The sequence below is a fragment of the Delphinapterus leucas genome, chromosome 18 (assembly GCF_059928025.1).
Source record: "Delphinapterus leucas isolate spDelLeu-1000000601 "Yukka" chromosome 18, BTC_Dleu_Yukka2, whole genome shotgun sequence".
NCBI classification, from domain to species: domain Eukaryota; kingdom Metazoa; phylum Chordata; class Mammalia; order Artiodactyla; family Monodontidae; genus Delphinapterus; species Delphinapterus leucas.
Window position 1 is genome coordinate 60,835,821 of NC_143146.1, and position 13,533 is coordinate 60,849,353.

A 13,533-nucleotide genomic window follows, 5' to 3' on the forward strand; every position below is an offset into this window, starting at 1 on the left:
AGCTGGACTTGGTATCTCACTGTGCCTTTATGTCAGCACGCAATGAGGTCAGTAAATTTTTCAAAGATTCTACAAACCAGTCTGATCTCAGTCTTCCCTGTCTCTCGTGGAGAGAACAGCCAAAAAAAGATGGGCAGCAGTGTAAGAGACTGGAAGGGGACTTAGAGGATTAGATGGAGGATTAGATGAGGACGAAGAGTCACAGTAAGAGCTGAAGAGAAAGGCTGTAGTCGCTTAGTGACTTTGATTAGATATATCTGTTGGATGAATGGCCAGAAATACCTTTATTATTGTTTAATAGCTTAAAGTTGGAGTAGTTCAGGGTTCAGGGTGAGGCAACAGAAGTAGGTTGCTAAAAGTAGTGAGGAAGCAGAGACTGTAGGCATTGAAAAAGTCACAAAACCCTAGTAGTTTGGTGTTGTTAAGGGGGGAGCAGGGGAGCATTCGAGTAGAACTAATAGAATTTATTTCTGGTCATATCATTCATTAAACAAAAAAATTTTTGAGCATCTGTCATATGCTAGGTGTATTATACCAGATATTGGGAAGAAAACAGTATACAGATCTGTCATGGAATGTATATTATGGTGCACAATATAAAATGTCAGACAGTAAACACAACCTCCTTCCTCTGCAGTCCCTCTCAATTACGTCTGTGTTCAATAAAGAAAAGAAAGCAGGGCTTTGTCTAATTAGAAATTGCATGGCATATGTGGTTAGGTGGTCAGACTATGCTGATAGTTCCATTTAATTTTATCTCATTGCCTTTAATTTTTTTTAAATAGACTAATTTGGATATTTTACCTTTTTTTTCCTTTTCATGACTGGATTTTATTTTAATCATCACCGTCAGTGTACCCTGTTGATATAAAATTCGATGTCCTGGCTATTTCTTGGCAGCTGGAGACTTAGCAGATAGTTTTGAGGTCTCTGGCCTTACTCTGAAGTTACTGGCTGCTCAGGTGGTTATTGGAAGTGGTGGAGTTCTCCACACACTCTTGGTCCTGCTCTCTTTTTTTTTTTTTTTAATCTTAGCTTTTTTTTTTTTTTAAATTGTGGTAAAATACACACTAAAAATTTACCATCATAACTATTTTAAATGTACAGTTCAGTGGTACTAAGTACATTCACACTGTTGTACTACCATACATCCACAAGAACTCTTCACCTTGCAAAGCTGAACTCTGTACCTTATCAATCTTAAAAATAAAACACATAGTTATTATAGCAGCGAAATGAGGTTATTCAGGAATAGCAGAGGAATTGCAGTTCAGGGCATGCAAACTATAGCAAACCACAAGCAAGTCCCCAAAACAAAGAAGAGGCCTATTCTTTTATAAAGAAAAGAGGGGGGTTGGGAAGGGGTGGTTTTTTGAGCAAAATCCATTGGAGGAAAGAGAGTTCAGGGTTATGGCTGCTTCTCATTAGGCTAGTTGTGGTGGCTTCTCATTGGCTGGGCTGTTGCTGGGCGAGGAGAAAAATCTTCCTTCCTCCAGCTGGGGTATGTAAAGTAAGCTTCTTCTGGTTGGGGAATGCAAGAATGCAAGGTATGCTTCTTGCTAGTGTCTCCAAGGGGCAGCAAGCAGTAGTAAGTGAGAAGCCTTCAGGGCTTCCCAACTCTTTTTTTAAATGAGGTTTCTTTTATTCATTTTCCGCAACCTGTTAATAACTCCCCAATCTCTCTTCCCTCAGTTTATCTTTATATTTGAAATGATCTTTTTCAGAAGAAAATAAAAACATTACTTTTGAAATGTTTCTTTTCAAAAGAAAAGTTTTAATTTCAAAAGTAATTTAGCCATTTCTTTTTTAACCGATGAGATCTCACTTGTGTTTGTGAAATTTTTAAAGGCAGTAGAAGGCAGGTGTTTGTGGATTCTATGCCCACAAAATGAATAAGAACATAGAATTGAAGCCAGATTACCTGAGTTCAGTTACTAGCTCCTCCACTTACTACCTGTGTGACCTTGCAAGTTATTTGACATCTCTGTGCCTCAGTTTCCCCATCTAAAAAATGGAGATAATAATACTACCTATTTGTAGCATTGTGTTGAGGATTAAATAGTTAATACATGTCCCTTGAGAAACTTACAGTTAAATTACAGAGTAAGACATATGGATTTGGAAAATTAACAAATACTACAGTGTTATGGATACCAAACAAGTGATAGAGAATAAATGCAATGGAATTGTTAGGAAGCAGAGATCACTGAGATTGTGGTGTCTAGGAAAGGGTCACAGAGAATAATCAATAGAAACTATCTACTGGCTCCTAACCCCACATCTTTACCAATATCTGGAGTTATATGCTCTACCTTCTCATCTCATCAGTCCATACTTCTTTTTCATCTAGAACAAAGACGAACTTTTCTGCTCCTGTTTAGATCCTGTGCCCCAGCTGGAGCCCTGAATCTCATCTCCTTTTGCCTGCTCAAGGACATTACTCTAGCATTCTCTCTCCTACGTCATCAATTTCTTACTCTCTGATGGATTGTGATGATTAGTATATCAGTATGTTGTAATTGCTCTCACTAAAAACAACAAATTTTTTAAGCTGCTTGACTCTACTACTGTCAGTCACCACCCTATTCCCATATTCCTCTCTGCAGGAAAACTTTCCAGAATTGTGCTGTTACCTCTCTAGTTCTCCTCCCCACTTTCTCTCTTAAATCCACTCCAATCAGGCTTTGCCCCTATGATCATACTAAAACTGCTCTCATCGAGGTCACTATGACTTACATATTGCTATATCCAATGGTCAGTCCTTAGTCTTCCTCTTATTGAACCTGTCAGCAGCATTTGACAGAACTGATCCTTCCTCCCTGACACAATTAATGAAACTTCCAGACTCCACATTCTTAAGTTTTCTTCCTGCCTTACCTGGTTGTCCTTTCCCAATCTTTCTGCAGCTGCAGACTACTATTATCTAACTGCCTACTCAACATTTACACTTAGATGTCTTAGAGACTTACCAAACTTACATGCGCAAAACCTAAAACTCCAAATCTTCCCTGGCCCCCACCCCGCAAATGACTTGTTCTAACTGCAGCCTTCCCTTTCACTGTTGGTGAAATACCATCGTTCCAAAACTTCTTTTTCACACTTCTCCGTTGGAATTATCAGCTAATCTTGTTGTTCTGCCTTTAAAGATACGCAGAATGTGGACCACTTCTTACCACCTCCACTGCTACCACCGTGGTCCAAGCCTCCACCATCTCTTGCCTAGATTTCTGCAGTAGCTTCCTGAATGATTTCACCTTTTTTGCCCTTGCCCTACAATCTGTTCTCAACTCAGCAGCCAGAGTAATCCTGTAAGAGTATGTCAGGAGCTTCTCATCCTCAGCACTGTAGACATATTGGCGTGGTGATTTTTTGTTGTGGGGTTGCCCTGTGTGTTGCAGGGCATTGAGGCAGCATCCCTGACCTCAGCTCGCTGGATGCGAAGTAGTGCTGCCAGCTCCAGGTGTGACAACCAGAAGTGACTCCACGTGTTACCACAGAATCACCCCTGGATGAGAATCACTTGTTTGTATCCCTCTTCTGCCCAGAACTCTGTGATGCTTCCCTGTTTCACTGAGTAAATACAAGTCCTTAGTAAGCCTATACAGCCCTACGTGACTTGGCCACCTCCCCTACCTTTTTTTTTTTGACCACGCACGGCATGTGGGATCTTAGTTCCCCCACCAGGGATGGAACCCACACCCCCTGCATTGGAAGCGCAGAGTCTTAACCACTGGGATGCCAGGGAAGTCCATCCCCTACCATTTTGTATCTCTTTTTGTTGTTGTTGTTTTTTCGCGGTACGCGGGCCTCTCACTGCTGTGGCCTCTCCCGTTGCGGAGCACAGGCTCCGGACGCGCATGCTCAACGGCCATGGCAGCCGCTCCGCGGCATGTGGGATCCTCCTGGACCGGGGCACGAACCCGTGTCCCCTGCATCGACAGGCGGACTCTCAACCACTGCGCCACCAGGGAAGCCCGTGTATCTCTTTGATCTCATCTGTTTCTGTCTTCCTCCTCCTTTATGCTGATCCAGTCACACTGGCTTCCTTCTAGCCACTTCTACCTTAAAGGCTCTGTTCTAACTGTTCCCTCTACCCAGAACACTCTTTCAGATTTTTGTGTGGCTAATTCCTTCAGTTCCTTCAAGTCTCTGCTCAAATTTCATTTTGCCAATAAGGCGTATCCTGATCACTCTTTTATACTACAACCTGTTCCCCTCCCACAATCCTTCTAATCCCTCTTACCTGTTCTGTTTGGTTTTTGTTTTTTTTTTCCGTAGTATTTATCACCATGCAGCATGCTCAGTAATTTACTTTTGATGTCATGTTTGTCTGCCCCTGTTAGTGTATGTGCCCGCATAAACACATCACTCTGTATTTTCTCTCCTAAATTAACAATTTCTTTTTGTTCAAAAACAAATCTTTTGTTTTTTTAATGAATGGAGGAGGGTATTGCTAGATTTGGAAGGAGAGATGGGATTTGCATGGTTATGGATTAAGGGGAAGCAAAGTGAACAGGGTAGATGGCATAAACCAAAGTACAAGATAAAGAAATATGTAGGTTAGGTATGAAGGTAGTTTTTTTTAGTATACCAGCCTGGCTGGAATTAAGGGTTCAGGATTTGGTGTGGAAGAAGATACAGCAATAACGATAGGTGGGAACCAGATGGGATGGTAGGTTTAAGAGTATGTACAGTACAGTCCTATCAGAAATGGCGGGATCATTTAAGATTTGTGAGTCAGAGAGTTGAGAAAGATGAAAGTAGTATGTTAATGACAGACACCACAGTTTGGGTCACTCAGAATCCATTTCAGACTTCGTCTAATGTCCGTTCCTATAGGTTAGAGGCTGAAAAAACAACAGTTTCCAGATTATCTTCAGCTAGGCTTCCAGGTATGATTTAGTTTCCACCAGTCAGTCATATGCACTTGTCTGAGGCTTGAATCCAGAACTGAGTTAAATAGGGAGAGAGGTGGGATATGAAGCATCCATTGTGCTAGAAGCCAGGCATTGTAGTTCTAGAGCTAGTGTATAAAAACTGATTCATTTGCTCTTCTGGTCCCATATTACAGACAAGTCATCTCACACTCCAACAGGAAGGTTAGTTTAATAGGCTATTTAGTAGCAACTATATTCTTTCTAAAGCAGTAATTTATTTGTAATCTAGGCTTACCTTTACCCAAATAAGTGTGTTTTCTAATATTCCTCCCAAGCACATATGTTTATAAACAAAATTTGCAATTTGTTTAAGCATAGTAAAACGTGTACTTCCTGAAAATATCAGGATTTGCCTTTAAGTTAGCACTTTACATTTTAATCATTTTCTGTTGTTAGCCATTTGTTGTACTACAGTAGTAATCACTGAAGTCTAAAAGATTAAGGACCCTGTTTTAGTAGAAGGATTTCTAATTTTGAGGTTAAATCTTGTATCTTTTTAGGCCTTCCTGTATGTTCTTGTTGTCCAGTGAGGTTCAAAAGGAATAAATCTGGCGTTTTAAAAAATCCTTTGCCACAGTGTGAACCCTATTTAAAAACATGTAATTTCTGCGACTCAGAGCCACAGATACTTTTCTTAACTGGGAGTTAATATATGAGGTGTTTGCCTCCCTTGAAATGATCTTCAGTTATTAAAAGTGTTCTGGTCATGGTCCTAAGAGTTTTATACCTAAATTCAATATATGGTTGATCTTAGGAGTCTGGATCCAGCTTTTTTCCCATATTTTGTTCAAACCAAAAGTTCCCTTGAGGGCTTCCCTGGTGGCACAGTGGTTGAGAGTCCGCCTGCTGATGCAGGGGACACGGGTTCGTGCCCCGGTCCAGGAAGATCCCACATGCCGCGGGGCGGCTGGGCCCGTGAGCCATGGCCACTGAGCCTGCGCGTCCGGAGCCTGTGCTCCGCAATGGAAGAGGCCACAACAGTGAGAGGCCCGCATACCGCCAAAAAAACCCAAAAAAACAAAAAACCAAAAGTTCCCTTGAGACTCCTTTCATTTTTACTGTATCACTAAATGCATGTATCATGTAAGATAAATACCAGATGTCATAACTCATTGTTTAAATTATTTAGCTTGTCTTCTCAGTGTTTTAAGATTTATACTGCATTGTATAACAAAAACTACTTCATGTTGTTCAGTGCTAATTCATATGTATGTAATGTACTTAATAAAATCTTTTCATGTTGGTTCTGTAAAATTTCTTAATTAACTCCTAATGGTGTAAAAATTCTTACTCTAACATATTTGAAAAAGATTGCTTAACATCCTATGAAAGAAACTTTTAATCTGTTGTTCATTTTGTAGGTTATTGAAGACAATGGTGTTCGAAGAGTTGTTGTGGTTCCTCAGGCACCAGAGTTTCATCCTGGTGGTCACACAGTCATCCATCGTTCTCCACATCCTCCTCTGCCTGGTTTCATTCCTGTACCAACCATGATGCCCCCTCCACCACGCCACATGTACTCACCAGTAACTGGAGCTGGAGACATGGCAACACAATATATGACACAGTATCAGTCTTCACAAGTATATGGAGATGTAGGTAAGTATCTAAAAATATTCCTGTTTTATGGAGTTGGCTATTTTTTGCTTGGATATAATAGGTACTATTACTATATAAAAGAAACAAAAAACGGTAACAATGTCACAATCATTTTCTGTTATTCAAACACTATGTTAAGGGAACTCAATTCAATACTCTGTAATGACCTATATGGGAAAAGAATCTAAAAAAGAGTGGATACATGTATATGTATAACTGATTCACTTTGCTGTACACCTGAAACTAACACAACATTGTAAATCAGCTCTACTCCAATAAAAATTTAAAAACAAAACAAAAAAACACTATGTTAAATGTTTCATCTTCATGATCACCTTTCAAGGCAGATGAGTAAACAGAAAATCAAAGAGGGGAAGTAACTTCTGTCATGCAGCAGTATTTATTTGGGGCCACATTCAAACAAGAGGTCTTCTTTGTCCTGCTGCTCTCTAGGCTCTGAGGAAATTTTTTAGCCAGGAATAATCATGCTGCTGTTAAAACCTGAAGCCTCTGATGCCACTAACCAAAGTTGCTAGGTTCTGTAAGATACTGAAAAAAACAGTAAGACATAACATCTGCCCTCAGGGAGTTTAAATTTGGGGAAAAACAGACAACTACACACACACAAAATAATAATCTTATTCTTTCCTATGGCTTTAAATACCGTCTATATACTGACAGTTCTTAAATTTGTATCTTCAGTCAAAACCTCTCCTCTGAGTCACAGACTTTTATTTCTAACTGCCTTTTTTTTTTTTTGACCATGCCATGCGGCTTACGAGATCTCAGTTCCCCAACCAGGGATTGAACCCTGGGCCACAGCAGCAAAAGCCTGGAATCCTAACCACCAGGCCACCAGGGAACTCCCGTAAATGCCTTCTTGATAACTCCACTTAAATTGTCTCATACATCTCAGTTATAGCATTTTAAAACATAAATCTCAATGATGGAACCTGCTTTTCTCTGCCATCTTCATCCCGATAGATGGTACCACTGTCCACTCAGTTTGCTCAAGGGAAAACCAGATGTGGCCACATTTGATTCCTCCTCTTTCAACCCCCACTTCAACTGGTATCTACTTTCAGAAGTTTCCCAAATGAATCTACTTTTTCTCCACTGCTCCTCAGTTCTAGTCCACCATCAGCTCTTGTCAGGACAGCTGCAACAACAGCCTTCCAGTTGGTTTTCTGCTGTCATTCTTGCCGCCCCCAACCATCCAGGCTCAGCCAGAGTAATCATTTTAAAATATAAATCAGACCATTCTTCTGTTTAATGGATTTCAGTGACTTTCCATTGCACTTAGAATAAAATCCTAAACCCTTCTCCTGGACCAGGATTTCTCAACCTTGGCACTCTAGATCTTTGAGGAAGGATGTCTTTATTGTGGAGGACAGGAACTGTGCATTATAGGATATTTAGAAGAATCCGTGCCCTCTACCCACTAGATGCCAGTAGCACACAACTCCAGCCCTCACCCTGACTCGATTGTGACAACTAAAAATATCTCCAGACATTCCAGATGAATCCTGGGGGTCAGGATTGATGCTGGTTGCAAACGGCTGACCTGGACAAGATCCTGCCTTGTCCCACCTTTTCCCATGCATGTGCCCCACCTCCGGTTTTTCAGAACCAAGCTCTTTCTTGCCTCAATGCTTCTGCAAATGGTGTTCTCTCTACCAGAAGTGCTCTTCCCCCTTTTCCATGCAAGGCTTCTTTTTTTTTTTTTTCTTTAGATTTCAGCTTTCAGAGAGATCTTCCCTAACCTATCCTTCTCAGTCTCTAGCACTGAAACCTTTTGTTTCTTTCACAGAACTTAACACAATTTGATTTTTTTGTTCTTTTCTTGGATGTCTTTCTCCCTTATTTAACTGTAAACCACCTAAGAACTGAATCTGTTTTATTCATCACTGTTTTCCTTGCATTTAATCAGTACCTGTCATTTACGCTTAGTAAATCTGTAGAAGAAATAACTCTAAATACAAAATTTAAATTGTGTAGCACAACCTGTAAGTAGTAGATGTATTATATATATTATGTAATATATTACATTTTTTTCAAACTTATTTCTGTTGTCCAAGTAATGCATATTAATTCCATAGGTCTGAGTGTGGTTTGGTTTTCTGCATTTCTAACAAATTTCCAGGTGAGGCTCATGCAGTGGTCCAATGAACTTTATTTTATTTTATTTTATTTTTTTTTGCGGTACGCGGGCCTCTCACTGTTGTGGCGTCTCCCGTTGCGGAGCACAGTCTCCGGATGCACAGGCTCAGCGGCCATGGCTCACGGGCCTAGCCGCTCCACGGCATGTGGGATCCTCCCAGACCGGGGCACGAACCCGCGTCCCCTGCATCGGCAGGCAGATTCTCAACCACTGCGCCACCAGGGAAGCCCCATGAACTTAATTTTGAGTAGCCAGAGTAAATACTATAAATGAGTCTCTTCCATTTTTTACTCCTAATTATGACTTCGTTTTTTAAAATGTGTTTGAGAGGGACTTCCCTGGTGGCGAAGTGGTCAAGAATCCGCCTGCCAACGCAGGAGATACAGGTTCGATCCCTGGTCCGGGAAGATCCCACATGCCACAGAGCAACTAAGCCCGTGTGCCACAACTACTGAGCCCACGTGCTGCAACTGCTGAAGCCTGCACACCTAGAGCCCGTGCTCCGCAACAAGAGAAGCCACAGCAATAAGAAGCCCACGCACCGCAACGAAGAGTAGCCCCCTCTGGCCACAACTAGAGAAAGTCTGTGCAGCAGCGAAGACCCAATGCATCAATCAATCAATAAAAAATGTGTCTGAGAAAATTATAAGAAAAGGCTAAATATTACAATTTACTACTGTTTTACATTGTTAAAACCCACTGTTATCCAGAGGAGATATGCATTAGAATGTATGAATATGATTCACAGCGATGAGAAAGAAAGTGGAGCATACAGATCTACGAAGAGCACTAATCTGAAAACCAGCTACCCAGTGATGGAAGATAAGAGTTATATTGTATTTGAGGTTATAAGCCAAGGAATTTACCACTAGATCCTAGTAACTTACAGTAGTTTTATAATTAGTAGCTGCCTCCATGACCCCTTTTCCATGCATATTTTGTTTGGATTCCCAAAGTGGGACCTAATCCAACATTTCACTGTCAACTATGGTTACTGAGGCTGAACTTTGCTAGACACTATGCTCATACATGTATTATCTCACTTAAGCCTCAATAAAGTCCTCCAAAATACAGATAAATAAACTGAAGCTCAGAAATGTTAAGTAATTTCTGCAAGGTCACAACTAGTTCATTGTTGAGGATTTTAACCCTCTCAGATCTGTTTGATAATAAATTTCCTGTTATTACAACATATTTTTTATTTTCCCCTCATGGTCCATTTATCATTCTATTTGCGTAGTAAATGAAATATAAAAACATCTGGATAACTACATTTTTAAAGTATGCACTAATTAATTACAGTCCCTGTGTTTTTTTTTTTTATTGAGATAATTCACATAACAAAATTCACCATTTTAAAGTGTACAGTTCAGTGATTTTTAGTATATTCACTAGATACTACATTCACTACTGCTATCTAATTTCAACACATTTCTATCATCCCAAAAAGAAAGTCTGTGTCTATTAAGAGTAAGTCCCAATTCCCCCACCTCGTAATCTACTTTCTGTCTCTATGGATTTGTCTACTCTAGAGATTTCATGTAAATGTTCATACAATATATAGCCTTTTGTATCTAGCATTTTTCACTTAGCATACTGTTTTCAAGGTATATTTCAAGCTTGTACCATGATAAGTACTCCTTTCCTTTTTATGGCTGAAAAATATTCCATTATGTGGATATAATTTTGTTTTTCCATTCATTAATTGATCGACATTTGGGTTGTTTCCACTTTTTGTCAGTTATGAATAATGATGCTGTGACATTTGTGTACAAGTTTTTGTGTAGACATATGGTTTCATTTCTCCTGGGTATATAACTAAGAGTGGAATTACTGGCTTATATGATAATTGTATGTTTAACTTTTTGAAGAACTGCAAAATTGTTTTCCACAGTGACTATACTATTTTACATTCCTACCAGCAACGTATGAGAGTTCTAATTTCTTCCTATCGTTGCCAAAATTTGTCTTTAGATTCTAGCCATCCCAGTGAGTATGAAGTATTATCTCAGTATGGTTTTGATTTGCTTGTCCCTAGTAACTACTGATGTTGATTTGAGCATCTTTTCATTTGCTTATTGGCAATTTTTATATCATCTTTGGAAAGATGTCTATTTAAATCCTTCACCTCTTTTTTTTTTGTCGGTACGCGGGCCTCTCACTGTTGTGGCCTCTCCCGTTGCGGAGCACAGGCTCTGGACGCGCAGGCTCAGCGGCCATGGCTCACGGGCCCAGCCGCTCCACGGCACGTGTGATCTTCCCGGACCGGGGCACGAACCCGTGTCCCCTGCATTGGCAGGCGGACTTTCAACCACTGCGCCACCAGGGAAGCCCCTTCACCTCTTTTTAATTGGGTTATTTATCTTTCTGTTGAGTTGTAAATGTTTTTATGTATTTTGGATACAAGTCTCTTATCAGATATATGATTTGCAGATATTTTCTCCCATGTTGTCTCTTTACTTTTTTGATGGTATCCTTTGATGCAGAAAAGTTTTTAATGAAGTCCACCTTATTTTTTCTTTGATTGCTTTGTATTTTTGGTGTCATATCTAAGAAATTATTATCAAATCCAAAGTTGTGCAGATATGTGCTTGTTTCCTTCTATAAGTTTTATAGTTTTAGCTCCTACATTTAGGTCTTTGATTCATTTTGTGTTAATTTTTGTGTATAATATGAAGTAAGGCTCTAAACTTACTCTTTTACTTGTATATATCCAAATTCCTGGGGTTTTATTTTAATATTATTGTGCATATCCTTACAGTATTCAAGAATATTATACTAATTTTCTTAAATCACTGATAAATTAAAACTTTTTTTACTGAGATTTTTGAGACTTTTCCTTTGAAAAATATTTTCCTCACTACAGATTTTAAATTTACAATGAAAATGAACTCTGAGGACAACTGATTTAACAATATTCATGAGGGTATTGATTTATATTATATTGCTCTATGACTTATTAGAATGAATACATTCTAAGTCTCAGCCCTGAGTTTACAATATCTGAAAATGTAATACTCTGTACCTAGATTCTGTTATTAGTTAACAGTCCCACTCACTTCTTTTTGCTGACTCTTAAAACCTTAGTTTTTTAGTGATGATTTGCTTTTTTTGAGTCATAAGGGAATTTAGGTGGGTGGAGATTTTCTGTTTACTAGTTGATATGTTTGAAGTTGAAAGAGATGCTAAAAGTAATGGCTACAAAAGAGTAAAAGAAGAACTGTACACAGCTCAGTTCAGCTCTTATTCCCCACCTGTAATAGTCATAGCATACCAGCAAGCTGTTTCTATGGAGATTAATAGTTGAGAAAAGAGGAAGGAAAGAAGTGTCTATAAGATTACAGTTATAATCAAGTCACAAAGCTTGGTTCTCTCAGTTGGTGGAGACACAGAAATAGCTTTGTTATGCAAGATTATTCTTTGAAATATTTTATAATACATAAATTTTATATAATATAGATAGATTTATTTCCTGTCCTTTTCTCATGCCATAAATGGGTTTGGAGACGGTGACCTTTTTAAATGTCTTATTTTTTATTTCTTCTCAGATGCCCACTCTACACATGGAAGGTCCAACTTTAGAGATGAAAGATCTAGTAAGACATATGAACGTTTGCAGAAAAAATTAAAGGATCGCCAAGGAACACAGAAGGATAAAATGAACAGTCCACCATCATCACCCCAGAAATGCCCTTCTCCCATAAATGAACATAATGGGCTTGTGAAAGGGCAGAATGCTAGTGGTGTAAACATAGGATCAGCAAAGAACAAGTCCGGAAGGGGAAAAGGTGGTGCACAAATTGATACAGAAATAGAAGGTAACTATTTAAAATACAATATATTCTAATTGTACTTTTTATCATCATTTAACCTACTAAAAGTATATTCTAACCTTTCAGTCATTTCGTCATGCTTCACATAAACTGTCGATTAATAGCCTAACACTTCTTAAATGTGACAGGAAAGTTTTAGAACCTAAATTGTTACTAGGGTATTTCTTTTTATATTTTGGGAAAGCTCAATTAATAATTTCACCTATATCTAAACTTTACTAACCAAGAGAAATTTGTCTTTGATAGGAAAACTCAAAGTTCATCCAGATTCCTTTCCTTCTTCTTTCTGGACCTAGATAAGGCTATGCTGATTTTTATCAAAACTCTTTAATCCTCCCAGCTTCTTTATACGCAAGTCCTTGAAAGCAACTAGTTCTGTCATTCACCAATCTATTTATATACTCTGTAGTTAGGATAGAGTATTGTCCATTTCTTTCTTCAAAAGTTCTTTTGTTTCAAAATCCCCATGTTTCCCTTGGATCCTTCCTTTAACCTGTGACTTTCACCATATGAACTCTGAGCATTACTTCCTTTTCTTTAAAATTTCCATTCCCCATCAACAAATTTAATGCTTTAACAGCCTCTTGGCTTGCCTATTAACGTTTATCAAAATGTTCTCCCATATTTTTGAGACCTTCTGATCATTCTTTTCAGCAGTGATGTTTCAGAAGAGTTAAGCTAAAGTTTCAGATACATCAGTGGTGGCTATACGTTATGGTCAAGTCAATTATATTCCTATTTTGGGAACCACAGTTAAGGCATGTCATGAAACAAATACTTAGTTAACTTGTCATTAAGAGGTATGAGATTGGCAAATAAGGACTTTCCAGAGAGAGAGTATTCTTTACTTTTTTTTTTTAAAGTATAAAAATATACTTTCTGTAAAACTTATTGACTAGTTCAGATGTATATAGTGGTATTATAATTAGTAATCATGGTTAAAACAGACATAGAAACTGAGGCAGAAGAACTCTATAAAGAGCCACAAGCTGCTGAATATGAA

At 38.8% G+C, this 13,533-nt stretch overlaps 1 protein-coding gene across 3 annotated transcripts in view; it reads left to right on the top strand.

Moving 5' to 3' along the window:
• The window catches only part of FNDC3A (fibronectin type III domain containing 3A), a 156,428-nt gene that overhangs the window by 95,234 nt on the left and 47,661 nt on the right, over positions 1 to 13,533 (top strand). For all 3 annotated transcript variants that reach the window (XR_016388700.1, XM_022574821.3, XM_022574824.2), the window contains 2 exons: positions 6,299 to 6,536; positions 12,246 to 12,515. Coding sequence is in view for 2 of the 3 variants with exons in the window: in XM_022574821.3 (XP_022430529.2) it covers positions 6,299 to 6,536; positions 12,246 to 12,515 (508 nt within the window). In the remaining variant the exon portion in view is untranslated. The remainder of the gene's footprint in view (positions 1 to 6,298; positions 6,537 to 12,245; positions 12,516 to 13,533) is intronic.